At 47.2% G+C, this 18,904-nt stretch overlaps 4 protein-coding genes across 6 annotated transcripts in view; 1 reads left to right on the top strand and 3 right to left on the bottom strand.

Moving 5' to 3' along the window:
- The window catches only part of LOC144696878 (uncharacterized), a 32,999-nt gene extending 22,572 nt beyond the window's left edge, over window positions 1-10,427 (bottom strand). Inside the window, exon 1 of the mRNA XM_078568589.1 lies at window positions 9,274-10,427. Within this exon, the coding sequence (XP_078424715.1) occupies window positions 9,274-10,334 (1,061 nt within the window). The 5' untranslated portion in view covers window positions 10,335-10,427. The remainder of the gene's footprint in view (window positions 1-9,273) is intronic.
- Window positions 1-18,904, bottom strand: part of LOC144698197 (uncharacterized) — a 510,286-nt gene that overhangs the window by 302,504 nt on the left and 188,878 nt on the right. The window lies entirely within an intron of this gene.
- LOC144698216 (uncharacterized) overlaps window positions 1-18,904 on the top strand; it is a 500,519-nt gene that overhangs the window by 331,474 nt on the left and 150,141 nt on the right. The window lies entirely within an intron of this gene.
- LOC144698215 (uncharacterized) overlaps window positions 16,440-18,904 on the bottom strand; it is a 186,576-nt gene continuing 184,111 nt past the window's right edge. Inside the window, exon 2 of one of the 2 annotated variants that reach the window (XM_078570190.1) lies at window positions 16,440-17,792. In XM_078570190.1, the coding sequence (XP_078426316.1) occupies window positions 17,097-17,702 (606 nt within the window). In that variant the 5' untranslated portion in view covers window positions 17,703-17,792 and the 3' untranslated portion in view covers window positions 16,440-17,096. Of the gene's footprint in view, window positions 17,801-18,904 lie in introns of both variants that reach the window. The other variant, XM_078570189.1, reaches the window with a different exon arrangement.

The raw sequence follows: 18,904 nt of genomic DNA, 5'->3' as shown, positions 1-18,904 counted from the left end.
TCCCAACTGTGAACGGTGCTTTTTCCTTCCATGTTCAAATTCTGATGATACTTATGATAAATTGGGCGACCCTGTCAAATCCTGATGTGATGTTTGGTTTCACTTTTCAACTGCAAATCCTCACTTTCTAATACCCTGTCAAATCGATCGAAAACAGGAAAAAAAGGGAGTTAGAGAGAACCCACAAAAACACAAAAACAGGTTGTGAAATTGAGCTGAATGAATCTGGCAATTTGTGAGGCCGGCACTAGGAAAAAGTGACCATGAAGACTGCTGGATTGTCATCAAAACCCAACTGGTCCATTAATGTCCTTCAGGGAAGGGAACCTGCCACCCGGTCTGGGCCTGCACAAGACTCTGTCCTCTATGGGAGGGCTGAAAGGGAGAGAGAAAGAAGTGGGAGAGGCAGGAGACAAAGGAGAGGAATTCTTTATATCGACAGCTTGACCAGAACTACAGAACATCCTAAACCTTCAACCCCCACCACCTAGAAGGACCAGGGTATCAGGTGTTTTTGAACTCCATCACCTCCAAGTTCCCTTCCAAGTCACACACCATCCTGACTTGTCTGACATCCAGTACTGGATGAACAGAAATTACCTCCACTTAAATATTGGGATGACTGAAACCATTGTCTTCAGTCCCCACTACAAGCTCCACTCCCTAATCACTGACTCCATCCCTCTCCCTGGCAACTGTCTGAGACTGAATCAGACTGTTCACAACCATGGAGTCATCTTTAGAACCGAGTCGAGCTTTCAGCTACATACCTGTTACATCCCTGAGACCGCCTATTTCCACCTTGTAAACATCACCCGATTCCATCCTAGTCTCAGCTTATCTGCTGCTGAAACTCTCAACCATTCTTTTGTTATCTCGAGATTTAACTATCCTAACACACTCCTGGCCAGTGTCCTACAATCAACTTCTCTGCAATCTTGAGGTCATTCAAAACTCTGCTACCCGTGCGCTTATTCACACCAAGTCTTGTTCACCCATCACCTCTGTCTTTTTTAAAAATTATTTTACGGGGTGTGGGTGTCACTGGCTAGGGCAGCATTTATCACCCATCCCTAATTGCCCTTGAGAAGCTGGTGGGGATGTCCAATTCTCTTTGCAGTCCATGTGGCGTAGGTACATCCACAGTTCTGTTAGGGAGGGAGTTCCAGTGACAGTGAAGGAACGGCGATATATTTCCAAGTCAGGATGGTGAGTGACTTGGAGGGGAACCTCCAGGTGGTGGTGTTCCCATCTATCTGCTGCCCTTGTCCTTCTAGATGGTAGTGGCCGTGTGTTCGGAATGTGCTGTCAAAGAATCCTTCTGAGTTGCAGCCGTGCATTTTGTAGATGGTACACACTGCTGCTGCTGTGCATCGGTTATGGAGGGAGTGAATGTTTAAGTGACTGGAGTGCCAGTTAAGTGAGATGCTTTATCCAGGATGGTGTTGAGCTTTGAGTGTAGTTGGAGCTGCTCTCATCCAGGCAAGTGGATATTCCAATATTCCATCACATCCCTGACTTGTGCCTTGTAGATGGTGGACAGGTTTTGGGGAGTCAGGAGGTAAGTTATTCTCCACAGAATTCCCAGCCTCTGACCTGCCCTTGTCGCCCCAGTATTTCTATGGCTAGTCCAGTTCAGTTTCTGGTCAATGGTAACTCCCAGGATGTTGATAGTAGGGGATTGAACGATGGTAATGCCATTGAATGTCACAGGGAGATGGTCAGATTCACTGTTGTTAGTGACGGTCATTGCCTGACATTTGTGTGGCACGAATGTTCACCCTTCAATCCTGTGCTCACTGACCTACAAAGTCTCCAGGTTACGAAGCTCCAAAATTTTAAATTTCCCATCCTTGCTTTCAAATCCCTTCATGCTCACAGCCTGCCATAACTCTGTACCCATGGTGACTGTCCGCCATAACTCTGTACCCATGGTGACTGTCCGCCATAACTCTGTAACCATGGTATCGGCCTGCCATAACTCTGTAACCATGGTGACTGCCCAACCGGACTCTACAATCATGGTGACTGCCCGCCATAGCTCTGTAATCTCCTCCAACCTCACAAGCTTCCCAGATATCTGTGCTTCTCTAATTCTGACATCCTGAGCTCTCCTGATTTTAATTGTTCCATCTTTGGTGACCACATCTTCAGCTGCCAACAGCATAAGCTCTGGGATTTCCTCTCTAAACCCCTCCACATCTCGACCTCACTTTTCTACTTTAAGGTTATCCTTAAAACTTACCTCTGGTTTTTTTACGCCTTTGGTGATCTGCCCTCATATCTCCTTACATGACTCTGTGCCAAATGTTGCTTTATAAAACACCTGTGAAACACCCTGGAAAGGTCTATTACATGAAATGTGTTATATAAATACACATTGTTGTTGTTGTTGATTTGGACATATATTGCTGTTCCTTCATCATCGTTGTCACTCCTTACCCCACATCACTATGGGAGCACCTTGACCACATGGACTACAGCAGTTCAAGGAGGTCAAACATCATCTTCTCCACATGTAACTGGGGATGGGTAATATCTGCTGCTGGTCTTGTTAATGAAAGGGCAGAGGAGTGGGACGAGCTGATTTGCTCCTGCAGAGAGACAGCACAGGCAGGACGGGCTGAATGACCTCTGTCTGTATTGTAAACATTCAATGATTCAATGATAAAGAACCGACTCTGGAGACCAGGGACCAGCCTCTGGAACCAATGTCCAGCCTGATACAAACCGGCTCTTCATTGATCTGGGAGCTGCGGCCCCGCTCGGTGCAAACGGGGGAGGGGGACCGGTCAGTTTATTTCCGGGGTTTGCGGTTTACACAACATGTTTCCGGAGCCTCTCCGTCCACCCGCCGGATCCATCGCTCCCTCCGCCCCGCCATCCCCCCCTTTACCCATTGTGGACCCGTCTCCCCATCGCCATTACCTGTACTGCGCATGCTTCAGTCACAGCCTGGCCCCGCCCCCTCAGTCACTCCAATTGATTGGAGGACCAGCCGCCCTCGCTCGGAGCCCAGCCCCCACTTCCTATTGGTCCGGAGCTGCCGTCAATCACCCGGGCATTGTGACGGTTTCAAACGCTGAGAGCGGCCACAGACTCAGCCTGACTTGCTGATTCTTGGCAGCATTTTCTGTTTGGGAATTAGAGCTAGAGATGGATGGTCAGTTCCCCTTTGTCCGGGGGGGATTCACGCTCATTTCCCCAGTGCAGTGATTATCACCTTTACTTTACATGAGAAAGTCCCCGGTTCAATCCCGGCTGGAAAATTGTTACTGATTTTTTTTTATTCATTCACGGGACGTGGGCTTCACTGGCTGGGCCAGCATTTACTGCCCACCCCCAGTTGCCCTTGAGAAGGTGATGTTGAGTTGCCTTCTTGAACCGCTGCAGTGCATGTGGTATGGACACACCCACAGTGCTGTTAGGAAGGGAGTTCCAGGATTTTGACCCAGTGACAGGATGGTGAGTGACTTGGAGGGGAACTTCCAGGTGGTAAAAGCAAAATACTGTGGATGCTGGAAATCTGAAACAAAAACAGGAAATGCTGGAAAAACTCAACAGGTCTAACAGCATCTGTAGAGAGAATAAACACTCAATTAACGTTTCGAGTCTGTATGACTCTCCTTCCGGGTGATGGTGTTCCCATATATCTGCTGCACTTGTCCTTCTAGATGGGAGTGGTCATTGGTTTAGAAGTTGCTGCCAAAGCAGCCTTGGTGAATTCCTGCAGTGCATCTTGGAGATACACTGCTGATACTGTGCGTAAGTGGCTAGAGGGGCATCAAGTTCTGGAGCACCAAGTCTTCAGTACTATTGCCAGAACATTGTCAGGGCCCATAGCCTTTGCAGTATCCAGTGCCTTCAGCCACTTCTTGACAGCATTTGGAGTGAATTCAATTGGCTGAAGACTGGCATCTGTGATTTTGGGGACTTCCGGAGGAGCCCGAGATGAATCATCCACTCGGCACCTCTGGCTGAAGATTGTAGCAAATGTTTCAGCCTCATCTTTTACACTGATGTGCTGAGCTCCTCCATCATTGAGGATGGGGATACTTGTGAAGCCTCCTACTCCAGTGAGTCGTTTAATTGTCCACCACCATTCATGACTGGATGTGGCAGGACTGCAGAGCTTGGATCTGGTCCATTGGTTGTGGGATTGCTTAGCCGTTTATCACTTGCTGCTTATGCTGTTTGGCACACAAGTAGTCCTGTGTTATAGCTTCAAAAGGTTGAAACTTTATCTTTATGCCTGATGTTGCTCCTGGCATGCCCCCCTGCACTCTTCATTGAACCAGTGTTGGTCCCCTGGCTTGATGGTAATGGTAGAGTGGGGGATTTGCCAGGCTATTCTTTATAGATTCTTTTTGAGTGCAATTCTGCTGCTGCTGATGGCCCACAGCGCCTCATGGATACCCAGTCTTGAGTTGCTAGATCTGTTCAAAATCTATCCCATTTAGCACGGTGGCAGTGCCACTGTGGAGGGTATCCTCAATGTGAAGGTGAGACTTTCTCTCCATGAGGACTGTGCGGTGGTCACTCCTACTGATATTGTCATGGACAGTTGCATCTGTGGTAGGCATGTTGGTGAGGATGAGGTCAAATGTGTTCTTCCCTCTTCTTGGTTCCCTCACCACCTGCCGCAGACTCAGTGTAGCAGCTATGTCAATTAGGTCTCAGTCAGCTCAGTCTGTAGTGGTACTACCGAGCCACTCTTAGTGATAGACTCTGAAGTCCCCCACCCAGGTTACATTCTGCGCCCTTGCCACCCTCAGTGCTTCCTCCAAGTGGTGCTCAACATGGAGGAGCACTCATTCATCAGCTGAGGGAGGGTGGTACGTGGTAATCAGCAGGAGGTTTCCTTGCCCATGTTTCACCTAATGCCATGAGACTTCATGGGGTCTAGAGTCAATGTAGAGGGCTCTCAGGGCAACTCCCTCTCAGCTGTATACCACTGTGCTGCCACCTCTGCAGGGCCTGTTCTTCCAGTGGGACAGGACATACCCAGGGGTGGTGATGTTGGGTGGGGGTGGAGAAGTGGGCAGGGAGAAGTACCAAATAAAGTACAAACCTGAGAGTTGGACCGGGGTTAACGGGACACCAACTGGAGCGGATGCGGAGCTGGGCGGAGCAGACCAGGTGATCACAATTGGGGAGGGGGCGGTGACTGATGTGCGCTCCAACCAATAGGGAGAGGGTGGGTGGAACTGGAGGACAGATTGGGGGTGGGTCCTCCAACCAATGATGGTGCGGCGGGGGGCAGGGTGTGGTGTGGAGCTCAGGTGCGCTGAAGCAGGTTGTGAGGCGCTGTCTCCAGGTGAGAGCAGCTGAGGCAGCACAGAGCTAGGACTGGAAACTGGGGCTGTTCTGGGACAGGGGGCAGAGTGGGGGGGGAATCACAGGCAAAAATAATACAATAATTAAAATGTTTATATATTATTTGTTAATTGTAGATATACATAAAAGTGTACATCGATAAACTTTTAAGAGAATGTGGAACAACAGCAACCTGACCAAGAACCAATCTGTGAGTCTGCCAAGCCCGCGTCCTCAGCACATTCCTCGACAGTGGTGAGACCTGGACAACATATGCAGGGCAGGAGAAAAGGCTGAACAGTTTCCACCTTTGTCATCTCAACACGTTTCCTCAGCATCTCTCAGTCATCAACTCGGAGGCCCTGGCACACGCTAATTCCATCAACAGCCGCTCATTACAAAGTAAAAGTGCTGGCTCAGCCACACCCATCGGATAGATGATGGCTGTTTACCCAGAGCTCTTCTGTAGGTGAACTGGCCACTGGGTAACAATCCTCTGGACATCCAGCTCTCCACTGCAAGGAGGATATGAAGATGGAGGACATTGACACTGACAACGGGGAGACAGTTGCCAATGGCTGTGTCCTCTGGAAGCTGACTGCTTGGCAGGGCCTTGGAAGTGGTGTGAAGAAACGGAAAGCTCAGCTGGCTGAGATGAGGGCCCAGAGCAAACAGAGGCCATTGAATCCTGCACCTTCTCAGCCCACTGCCTTTATCTTCAGCACATGGAGCAGAGGCCTCCATGACTGTGTAGGGCCCTCAGCCACACCAGGTTATGCTTAACACAGAGTTCACCACCACAGCACAAACCATCCCTTAACATTCAATGGCATTACCATCGTTGAATCCCCCAGTCTCAACATCCTGGAGGTTACCATTGACCAGAAACTGAACTGGACTATCCATATAAATACTATGGCTACAACAGCAGGTCAGAGGCTAGGAATCGTGCGACGAGTAACTCACCTTCTGACTCCCCAAAGACTCTCCGCCATCTACAAGGCACAAGTCAGGAGTGTGATGGAATACTCCCACTTGCCTGGATGAGTGCAGCTCTATCAACACTGAAGAAGCTCAACACCATCCAGAATAAAGCAACCTGCTTGATTGGCACCCCATCCACCACCTTAATCATTCACTCCTTCCACCACTGATGCACAGTAGCAGCAGTGTGTGTTCCATCTACGAGATGCACTGCAGCAACTCACCAAGGCTCCTTTGACAGCACCTTCTAAACCCACGACCTCTGCCACCTAGAAGAGCAAGGGCTGTGGACACATGGGAGCACCACCACCTGGAAGTTCCCCTCCAAGCCACTCACTATCCTGACTTGGAAATATATCACTGTTCCTTCACTGTCGCTGGGTCAAAATCCTGGAACTCCTTCCCTAACAGCACTGTGGGTGTACCTATACCACATGGACTGCAGCGGTTCAACAAGGCAGCTCACCACCACCAGCTTCTCAAGGGCAACTAGGGATGGGCAATAAATGCTGACCCAGCCAGTGAAGCCAATGAAGGAATAAAAAAAAATCATCTCAGGAGATGGAAGACTGCCAAAGATAAACACTTCTCAGAACAAGTATTTTGTATCTGTCTTGATGGTTGAAGACACCTAAAGCATCCCAAGAATAGTAGAAAATCAAATGGCTAAAGGGAGGAAGCAACTAGAGAAAAACTACTAGGAAAACTATTGGGAATAAGGGATAAGTCTCCTGGACCTGATGGCCTGAGCGTCTTAAAGGAAGTGGCTACAGAGAAAGCGGATGCGTTGGTTGTAATCTTTCAAAACTCTCTAGATTCTGGAAAGATCACAGCAAATTCGAAAATCAGAAATGTAACGCCGTTATTGAAGAGAAGGAAGGAGACAGAAAGCAGGAAACTATAGACCAGTTAAGGTGTCTCCTCTAGCGGTCTCCTCTACATTGGAGAGACCAAACGCAAACTGGGCGACCGCTTTGCCGAACACCTGCGGTCTGTCCGCAAGAAAGACCCAAACCTCCCTGTCGCTTGCCATTTTAACACTCCACCCTGCTCTCTTGCCCAAATGTCTGTCCTTGGCTTGCTCATTGAGGAACAGCACCTCATCTTCCGACTAGGCACTTTACAGCCTTCCGGGCTGAATATTGAATTCAACAACTTTAGATCTTAAACTCCCCCTCCCCCCATCCCCACCCCGTTTCTTCCCCCTCCCTTTTGTTTTTTTTTCAATAATTTATATAGATTCTTCTTTTCCCACCTATTTTCATTATTTTTAAATCTACAACTAATACCTTGTTAGTCTTTCCACCCAACCCCCACTAGAGCTGTACTTTGAGTGTCCTGTCTTCCATTCTTAATTAGCACTTTTCTCAAATAATATCACCACCTTCAACACCTCTTTGATCCTTTTGTCTGTGACATCTTTTGATTATCTGCTCCTATCACTGCTTGCTTGTTCCTACAACCACCCCACCCTCAACTTCTCTCCCCCCGCCCCCCCCACCTTAAACCAGCTTATATTTCACCCCTCTCCTAACTATACTTCAGTTCTGTTGAAGGGTCATGTGGACTCGAAACGTCGACTCTTTTCTTCTCCACCGATGCTGCCAGACCTGCTGAGTTTTTCCAGGTAATTCTGTTTTTGTTTTGGATTTCCAGCATCCGCAGTAGTTTTTTGTTTTATCTCTGTGGGGCCGGGGCCTGGGCTGGTGACTGACGTGCATCCCGACCAATAGCGAGAGCGCGGGCAAAGGCTGAAGGACCGAGTGGGCGGCAGGTCCTCCGCTGAGTACTCATTGTGACGTCAGCACAGGACGCGGTCTCAGTCCGGAAGCAAAATCCTGCAGATGCTGCAAAAGCTGAAATAAAAATCGCGAGTGCTAGAAATGCTCAGCAGGTCTGGCAGCTTCTGCAGGGAGAGAAACAAGGTCAACCTTTCAGCTCCAGAAGTTAGAGAGGTGGGGTAAAAAACAAAAGAGGGCAGGTCTGTGGAAGGCAGGAGAGATTATTCAGCGAAAGGGATGATGGTGCAAGGCAAAATGAGATGGTGATAAAGAACATAGAAAAATTCCCAACACTGGAGAAGGCTTTTCTGTATCTAACCGGTGCTTTACCTGTTCTGGGGAGTTATCGACCTTTATCCTCCACTTAAACAATCTCCTGCTATTACATATCCAACTTCCATCAAGCTTAACCCTTCATTTATACCTCCGTAACATCACTCGTCTCCTCCCCCGTCTCAGCTCATCTGCTGCCGAATATCTCATCCACGCCTTTATCACCTCCAAACTCGACTATTCCGACACCCTCTGGCTGGTCTCCCACATTCTGCCCCCTTTAACCTTGGGTCATCCAAAATTCTGTCACCCTATGTCTTAACTCACAGACAGACCCTCCATCTCCACAACCCCCTCCTCTAATTCTGGCCCCCTGTGCATCCCCCATTTCAATCACTGCACCATTGGTGGTCGTGCCGAGAAGCCCTAGAATAGACTGCAGGGCATGATGGGAGAAGGGAGAGAAACTGGAGAAAGATGTGAGTTCAGGGCTCAGGTAAGGAGGAACTTTGGAGACAGTTTGGCCCGGTGCACTAGTATAAGGGAGGGAAGCAGCAGAGGCAGCTGATTGGATTGTTTCAATCTTAGTGACAAGGAAATTCCATGATCTCCTCATACTTGTTGGAAGGTGAGGATGGAGGAGACGGGGAGTGAGAGAAACCTTCGAAAGTAACTAACTTGTGTTAGAAATATTAGAAAGATTCAACACAATGTATTCAACACAAAGCTGATTTATTTGACTTTTATCTAAAATATTAGCCCATGTAACTGTGTTGGAAATTATTAACATCAGTAGAAACAGACCCAATGAACACGGTTCAGTCCTCTGTGATTTCCAGCAAAACCCAATCACTCTAGTTACTTATGAATTCGCCGGTGTCTCATTAGGTTGGATGATTGTGTGAATCTCTTTCCACACTTGGGGCAGATGAACGGTCTCTCCCCAGTGTGAACTCGCTGATGCGTCAGTAGGGTGGATGACTGAGTGAATCCCTTCCCACAGTTGGGACAGGTGAACGGCCTCTCCCCGGTGTGAACTCGCTGGTGTACAGTGAGATCAGATGATGTCTTGAACCCAGTCCCACACTGAGAGCACCTGAATGGTCTCTCGTCAGTGTGAATACGTTGATGGCGCATCAGTTCCCCAGAACTCTTAAAACAGTTTCCGCAGTCCAGGCATTTAAAAGGTCTCTTATCAGTGTGAACACGTTGATGGGACATCAGCTCCCTGGACTTTTTATAGCACTTTCCGCAGTCTGGGCATTTAAAAGGTCTCTTATCAGTGTGAACACTCTGGTGATTCAGCAGGGTGGATAACTGAGTGAATCCCTTTCCACAGTCAGAACAGGTGAAAGGTCTCTCTCCAGTGTGAACTCGCTGGTGTGTCAGCAGGTTGGATGACTGAGCGAATCCCTTCCCACAGTCAGAGCAGGTGAATGGCCTCTCGCCTGTGTGAACTCGCTGGTGTTCAGTGAGTTGAGATGACTGTCTGAACCCAGACCCACAGTGCAAGCACCTGAATGGTCTCTCGTCCGTGTGAACACGTTGATGGAGCATCAGGTCCCGGGAACTTTTAAAGCACTTCCCACAGTCTGAACATTTAAAAGGTCTCTCGTCAGTGTGAACTCGCTGGTGTGTCAGCAAGTCAGATGACCGAGCGAATCCTTTCCCACACTTGGAGCAAGTAAATGGTCTCTCCCCAGTGTGAACTCGCTGGTGTCTCAACAGGTTGGATGACTGAGCGAATCCCTTCCCACAGTCAGAGCAGGTGAATGGTCTCTCACCTCTGTGAACTCGCTGGTGTCTCAGCAGACTGGATGACTGAGTGAATCCCTTCCCACATACGGAGCAGGTGAATGGCCTCTCTCCAGTGTGACTGCGTCGATGAGTTTCCAGGTCAGATGGAAATCTGAATCCCTCCTCACAGTCTCCACATTTCCACAGTTTGTCTCCACTGTGAACGGTACTTATTCCTTCCATGTTCAAAATCCGATGATATTCTGGTTACAACAAATTGGGCGACTCTCTCAGATTCTGATGTGATGTTTGGTTTGAGTTTCCTGACTGAAAAATTCTCCCCTTCTAATATCCTGTGAAATTGATTTAAAACAGAAAAAAAGGGAGTGAGAGAGAACCCACAGAAACACAAAGGCAGGTTGTGAAATTGAACTTAATGATTCTGGTAATTTTTGGGGCCAGAACTAGGAAAAAATTACCATGAAAGCTGTCGGATTTTTTGTAAAAACCCAACTGGTTCATTAATGTCCTTCAGGGAAGGGAACCTGCCTCCAGTCTGGGCTACACAAGACTCTGGCCTCTATGAGAACACTAGGGGAAGGCGGTGGCATAGTGGTTTTGTCACTGGACTGGTAATCCAGCGATCCAGGGTAATGCTCTGGGGTCCCGGGTTTGAATGCTACCACAGCAGATGGTGAAATTTGAATTCAATAAAAATCTGGAATTAAAAGTCTAATAATGACCATGAAACCATTGTTGTTTGTTGTCAAAACCCATCTGGTTCACTAATGCCCTTTAGGGAAGGAAATCTGCTGTCCTTGCCTGGTCTGGCCTACATGTGACTCCACGTTCACAATGCGGTTGACTCCTAAATGCCCTCTGAATAAGGGATGGGCAATAAATGCTGGGCTAGCCAATGACACCCACATCCAATGAATAAAGAAAAAGAAATAGGAGCAGGAGTAGACCATAAGCCCCAATGAGCCTGCTCCGCCATTCAACATGATTGTGGTTGATCACAGAATCTTTACAGTACAGAAGGAGGCCATTTGGCCCATCGAGTCTGCACTGACGTGCTGAAAGAGCATTCTACCTCATCCCACTACCCTGCCTTATGCCGTAACCTCACACATTCTCTCTCTTCAAGTAGCAATCCAATTCCCTTTTGAATACCTCGATCGAACCTGCCTCCAACCATCCTCTGGGTAAAAAACAAAATTCCTCACATCACTTTTACTCCTTTTGCCCATTATTTTGAATGTGTGCCCTCTAGCTCTTGATGCACTCATGAGTGTGGCAACAGTTTCTCATTATTTATTCTGTCCATACCCCTCAGAATCTTGAATACCTCTATTTAGTTTCCTCTCAGCCTTCTTTTCTCCCAGGAAAACAGACCCAACCTCTCCAATCTACCCTCGTAGCTACAGTTCTTCATCCCGGCAATCAAGAGTTAATCGACGGGATGGGGAGGGCAGACTGGAAAGTGCAGTTGATGCCACAATGAGATCAGCCATGATCTTATTAATGGTGGAACAGGCTCAAGGGGCCAAAAGACCTACTCCTGCTCCTAATTCTTGTGATCTTATGAGACAAAGTCCCGTCTTCACACTGAGGATACCGTCCAACATGTTGTGAGGCACTATCACTATGCTAAATGAAATAGATTCAGGATGGATCTAGATATAAATGGGCATCCATGAGGTGCTGTGGATCATCAGCAGCAGCAGAATTGTATTCAGCCACAATCTGTAACCACATGGCCCACATATCCTTTACTCTACCATTACCATCAAGCCAAGTGACCAACCCTGGTTCAACACGAACTGCAGGAGAACATGTCAGAAGCAGCACCAGGCATTCCTAAAACTGAGATTCCAATCTGGTGACCCTATACCATGAGACTACATGCATTCTAAACAGTGGAAGCAGCATGCTTGAGACAGGGTGAAGCAATCCCAAAAACAATGGATCAGATCAAAGCTCTGCAGTCCTGCCACATCCAGTCAGGAAAGGTATGGATAATTAAACAACTAACAGGAAGAGTAGGCTCCACAAACATCACCATTCTCAATGATCCCAGCATATCAGTACAAAAGACTGGGTTATGTGTTTAGTGATCCTGGGACTGGGTTATGTGTTTAGTGATCCTGGGAGACTTCCCTGGATCCCGAGTCTAGGAGAGACAACCTGGAAGGTATAGGGAGCTGGGACTTGTCTGTGAGAGTAATTGAAGGCACGAGAACTGAAATAATCTAGAGTTAGAAAGGAGAAAAGACTCCAAAAATGGAGCAGTTAGCAACTGGACATCAATTAATCTTCTCTTATGTTGGAGAAATAAAGGTCTAGATAGTGTGCCTGAAACAATATTAGTTCATCTTGGTCTTTAACACCACTTTCCCGCACGCTCTCCATTTCCCTCGAATGCCTGAGAGACCAAAAATCTCTCCATCTCAGCCTTAAATATATTTAAAGATGGAGCATCCAGAGCCTTCCGGGATGGAGAATTCTATGTGACAAGAGAAAAAGAGAGAGAGAAGTGGGAGAGACACAGAGAGAAAAAATGAGAGAAATGGGATAGAGAAAGAAAGAGAAATAGAAGGGCACAAGAGAGACAGAAGAGGGTTGGAGAGACAGGGGCAATGGAAAGGCATTTTAGAGACTGACAACTGAACCACAATTTGATAGAATCTCCCAAACCCTGAACCTCCACCATCTAGAAGGACCAGCGTAGCAGGTGTATGTGAACACCATCACCTCCAACTCACACACTGTTCTGACTTGTCTGATATCCAGGACTGGATGAGCAGAAAGTTCCTTCATTCAAATATTGGGAAGATGAAAGTCATTGTCTTCATTCCCCAATACAAACTCCGCTCCCTAGCCAACGGCTCCATCCTTCTCCCTGACAACTCTGTGAGGATGAAACAGACTGTTCGAAGCCGTGGTGAAATATTTCACCCCAAGATGAGCTTCCAAGCACATCCACATCATCACCAAGACCGCCAATTTCCATCACCCGACTCCACTCTAGACTCAGCTCGTCTGAAACTGTCATCCATTCCTTTGTTATTTCTAGGCTTAACTCTGGCTGGAGGTTCTAGATTCAGGGGACACAGTCTCAAAATAAGGGGCAGGCTATTTGGAACTGAGGTGAGGAGGAATTTCTTCACTCAGAGGATGGTGAGTGTTTGGAATTCTCTGCCCCATAGGGCTGTGGAGGCTCAGTCGTTGAGAATGTTCAATACTGAGATCAATAGATTTCTACATATAAAAAACATTGGGGATAAGGGGATAGTGCCAGAAAATGGTGTTGAAGTAGAAGATCAACCGTGATCTCATTGAATGGCAGAAGGGCTCAAAGGGCTGAATGGCCTATTGCTGCTCGTATTTCTTATGTTCCTTCCTAAAGCACTTCCAGCCGGTCTCCCACATTCAACCTCCCCATAATCTTTAGTTCATCCAAAACTCTGCTGCCCGTATATTTACTCGCACCCAGTCTTATTCACCCATCACCCCTGTGCTCACTGACCTATGAAAGTTCCTGTTTAAGAAGCACCAACATTTTAAATTTCTCATCCTTGTTTTCAAGTCCCTCCATGGTCTCACTCCTCCCTATCTCTGTAATCTTCTCCAGCCTCACATCCCACCCAGGTCTCTGCAGTCTGCTCATTCCGGCTTCCTGAGCATTCCCGATTTTAACCGCTTCATCCTTAGTATCCACATCTAAACTCAAAGGCCATAAGCACTGGAATTTCCTCCATAAACCTCTCCGCTCTCTTTCTTTCTTTCCTCGTTCAAGATTCTCCTTTAAACCTACATCTTTGACCAAACTTTTGGCCATCTGCCCTCTTACCTCTTTACATGATTCTGTGTCAAATGTTGCTTTTTAGCACATCTGTTAAACCTGGGAACGTCTATTACATGAAATGTGCTATATAAACACACATTGTTGTTGTTGATTTGGACATATATCGCTGTTCCTTCAACATCACTGTAACTCTTTATCTAACAGCATTGTGGGAGCACCTTCACCACACGGACTGCAGCGGTTCAAGAAGGTCAAACATCATCTTCTCCACAGGTAACTGGGGATGGGTAATATCTGCTGCTGGTCTTGTGGTCCTGGGCAGGGGAGTGGGACCAGCTGATTTGCTCTTGCAGAGAGCCAGCACAGGCAGGACGGGCCGAATGACCTCTGTCTGTATTGTAACCATTCAATGATTCAATGATAAAGAAACGACTCTGGAGACCAGGGACCAGCCTCTGGAACCAATGTCCAGCCTGATACAAACCGGCTCTTCCTTGATCTGGGAGCTGCGGCCCCGCTCGGTGCAAACGGGGGAGGGGGACCGGTCAGTTTATTTCCGGGGTTTGCGGTTTACACAACATGTTTCCGGAGCCTCTCCGTCCACCCGCCGGATCCATCGCTCCCTCCGCCCCGCCATCCCCCCCTTTACCCATTGTGGACCCGTCTTCCCATCGCCATTACCCGCACTGCGCATGCTTCAGTCACAGTCCGGTCCCGCCCCCGCATTCACTCCGATTGGTTGGAGGACCAGCCCCGACGCTTGGTCCTCCAGTCCCGCCCCCTCTTCCTATTGGTCCGGAGCTGCCGTCAATCACCCGGGCATTGTGACGGTTTCAAACGCTGAGAGCGGCCACAGACTCAGCCTGACTTGCTGATTCTTGGCAGCATTTTCTGTTTGGGAATTAGAGCTAGAGATGGATGGTCAGTTCCCCTCTGTCCGGGGGGGATTCACGCTCATTTCCCCAGTGCAGTGATTATCACGTTTACTTTATATGAAAAAGTCCCCGGTTCAATCCTGGCTGGAAACTTTGTGTTTAACATTGTTACTGATGAGGAATTAACAGTGAGTTTAGTTTCATGTTCAACAGGGTGACAGTTCCTGTTGTCTCATTCTTTAAAAGCTCCATCTTCACCTTTAAACAGGTAACGATAAGTGAGGGAAAACTGATCCACAGTGACCCCAAAAACAAGATACCGCAGATGCTGCAAATCCGATCTCAAAACAGAAAATGTTGGAAACACTCAGCAGGTCAAACAGCATCATTCTCAGTGAATGTTTCACGTCGCTGAACTTTTATCCAAACTGGAAAATTTCCCAGATTTAACAGTTTATAAACAAGTCCAGAGTCAGAGAAAACATGGACAGACAGAAGGAAACAACAAACGGTCTTGTGACAGGATGGAAGGCTGGAGAGAGTAAATGATAAAGGGGACAATGGTGCAAGGCAACATTGGGTGACCAGACAATTAAAGAAACTAATGGGACAAGTAAACAAATAAGACAGGTTCAGAGGAGGGATAAATGGTAACAGCAGAGCCATTACCAGCATCTACTGCCCTAAAAATGGGAGTGATGTTTATGATATGAAATTATTAAAATTAACGTTGAGTCTGAAAGGTTGTAAAATGACTAATCAAAGACGAGCTGCTGTTCCTCGAGCTTCTGTTGGGCTTCATGCGGCAGTACAGGAGGCCGAGGGCTAAGAGGTCAGACTTGAAGTGAGGCTGAGAATTAAAACAGTAGATGAGAAGCAGCTCAGGATCACACTTGCAAAGTGAATGGTGATTTTACATGAAGCAGTCACCCAATCTGGATTTAGTCTTCACAGTGTATCGGAGACCACAACGTGAGCAGTGAATACAGAATACTAAATTGTAAATAGTACAAGTAAATTAGTGTGTCACCGGGAAAGTGTGTTTGGGGACCTGGAACGTGGAAAGGGAGGAGGTGGCAATGAATCTGTTTCAATAAGTTTGTAACAGGCCAATGCACAGTTGTTCTGCTGTGCTTTGTATTTTAATGGGAATTATCAAATGTTTTTACCACTATGATCTTGGCTGGTGGACTATAATGTCTTCGCATTTCTCTGTTGATCTATCCAGGAGGGCTGGTGTGGTAAGAAGGACTTGTCTGTAAAATACAGTCACTGTCTGTAAAATACAGTCACTGTGAGCGTGATAATGGAACATTTGTATATCAAAGGGCAGTGATACCTGATCACCTATCGAGTGAGTGCGTTTGTAACAGTGTAACTCAAATAATTACAGCTACTGCAGGAGATTCTCTGGCTACAAGTCAATAAGGAAGGAATCAGGACCATGCAGTCCCACCCAGCTGGACACCAGTGAAAAGGCATTGAAGGAGGATGGAGTGGTCATTGGTGTCTGTTGCCCTTGTCCTTCTAGGTGGTAGTGGTCGTGGGTTTGGAAGATGCTGTCTAAGGAGCCTTGGTGGGTTGGAGGTGAGTACAGAGGAGACGGGAGAGGGATGCACTTAACTTGTGTTATAGATATTAAGAAGACTTGGCACACTGTGTGTTTAACACAAAGCTGATTTATTTTTATTATATCCAGAACGTTAACACCTCTAACTGGCCTGGAGTTTATTAACATCAGTAGAAACAGACCCCAATGAACATGGTTCAGTCCTGGATGCGAGTACCAGAAAAATCCAATTACTGTCGTCACTTGTAAACTTGATGGTGACTCAGCAGTGTCCATGACCGAGTGAATGTCTTCTTAGACTCGGAGCAGGTGAATGGCCTCTCCCAGTGTGAGCTCTCTTGTATCTCAGCACGTGGGATAACTGAGCGAATCCCTTCCTACACAAGTAGCAGGTGAATGCCTCTCTCAGTGTGAACTCGCTGGTGCACATTGAGTTGAGATGATCGCTTGAACCCAGTCCTGCGGTGAGGACACCTGAACAGTCTCTCGTCTGTGTGAACACGTTGATGGGACATCAGGTCCCTGGAACATTTAAAGCACTTCCCTCAGTCTGGGCATTTAAAAGGTCTCTCATCAGTATGAACATGATGATGAGCCATCAGTTCCCCAGAACTTTTATAGCACTTCCCACAGTCTGGGCATTTAAAAGGTCTCTCCCCAGTGTGAACTCGCTGGTGTGTCAGCACATGGGATAACTGAGTGAATCCCTTCCCACACATGTAGCAGGTGAAAGGTCTCTCTCCCGTGAGAACTCACTGGTGTGTCAGCACATGGGATAACTGTGTGAATCCCTTCCCACACGTGTAGCAGGTGAAAGGTCTCTCTCCCGTGTGAACTTGCTGGTGTCTCAGCAGGCTGGCTGAACAAGTAAATCCCTTCCCACACATGTAGCAGGTGAACGGTTTCTCGCCAGTGTGAATTCGCTGGTGTACAATGAGGTGAGATGGTCGCTTGAACCCAGTCCCACAGTGAGAGCACCTAAATGGTCTCTCGTCAGTGTGAACACGTTGATGGAGCATTAGTTCCCATGAACTTTTATAGCATTTCCCACAATCTGGGCATTTAAAAGGTCTCTCCCCAGTGTGAACTCGCTGATGCCTCAGCAGGTTGGATAACTGAGTGAATCCATTCCCACACTCGGAGCAGGTGAATGGTTTCTCCCCAGTGTGAACTCGCTGGTGTGTAATCAGCTGGGATGATTGAGAGAATCCCTTCCCATACACGGAGCAGGTGAACGGTCTTTCCCCAGTGTGAGTGCGTCGATGAGTTTCCAGCTGACATGGGTAACTGAATCTCTCCTCACAGTCCCCACATTTCCACGGTTTCTCTCCAATTTGAACAGTGCTTTTTCCATCCATGTTCAAAATGCTATGCTGTTCAGGTTACAATGTATTGGGCGACTCCTTCAGATGCTGTTTTCTGACTGCAAATCCTCCCCTTCTAATATCCTGTGAAACTGATTTAAAACAGAAAAAGGGAGTGAGAGGGAACCCACAAAAACACAAAGGCAGGTTGGGAAATAGAACTGAATGAAAAGAGAGCGAGAGAGAAATAAAGAAAGAAAACAGGGGGTAAAGGAGAGAGATTTTATATACATATACAGCTTGACCAGAACTGTGTGGGAATGTCCAAAACCCTCAACCTCCACCACCGAGAAGGACCAGGGTAGCTGGTGTATGTGAAAACCATCACCTCCAAGTTCCCCTCCAAGTCACATACCGTCCTGACTTGTACGACATCCAGTGCTGGATGAGCTGAAATTTTCTCCATTTAAATATTGGGAAGACTGAAGCCGTTTTCTTCAGTCCCCACTACAAACTCCATTCCCAGCCACCGGCTCCATCCCTCTCCCTGGAAACTGCCTGAGGCTGAACCAGGCTGTTCACAACCATGGAAAAATATTTCACCCAAAGACGAGATTCCAAGCACATCCACATCATCACCAAGACCGCCAATTTCCACCTCAGTAACATCGTCCAACTCCACCCTCATCTCAGCTCATCCTCTGCTGAAACCGTCATCCATTCCTTTGTTCCCTCTAGACATAACAATCCTAACACACTCCCTGCTGGCCTCCCACATTCAGCCTCCCTGTAATCTTGAGGTTATCCAAAACTCTGCTGCTCGTGTGTTTACTCGCATCAAGTCTTGTTCACCGTTCACCCCTTTGCTCATTGATCTTCAAAGGTTCCCGGTTAAGAAGCAGCAAAATTTAAAAATTCTCATCCTTGTTTTCCTCCCTGGCTGTGATCATCCTTATCTCTGTAGTCAACTCCACCCGCTGTCAAGATGGTATAATAATGCCTATAATGTTATTGGAAATTATTTAAAAATAGAGTTTAGTGGTGTCTGTGTCTAAGTGTGTGTGTCTTAATTGGATTAAAGCCAGCTGGTCTAGAGGCTTTGATGTATAGAAGATAAGTTGGTTTGAAATGGTAATTAGATAAACATAGAAGGTGAGATGTAAAGGGGCCAATTTGCGTTTTTAAGTAGACCTTTCAAAAGAGGTGAAATATTACACCTAACCAGGTGAAGCTCAGAAACAATGTCTTTATTTTTT

The sequence above is a fragment of the Cetorhinus maximus genome, chromosome 23 (genome assembly GCF_964194155.1).
Source record: "Cetorhinus maximus chromosome 23, sCetMax3.hap1.1, whole genome shotgun sequence".
NCBI lineage: Eukaryota > Metazoa > Chordata > Chondrichthyes > Lamniformes > Cetorhinidae > Cetorhinus > Cetorhinus maximus.
This window is presented reverse-complemented; position numbering and strand designations above follow the sequence as displayed.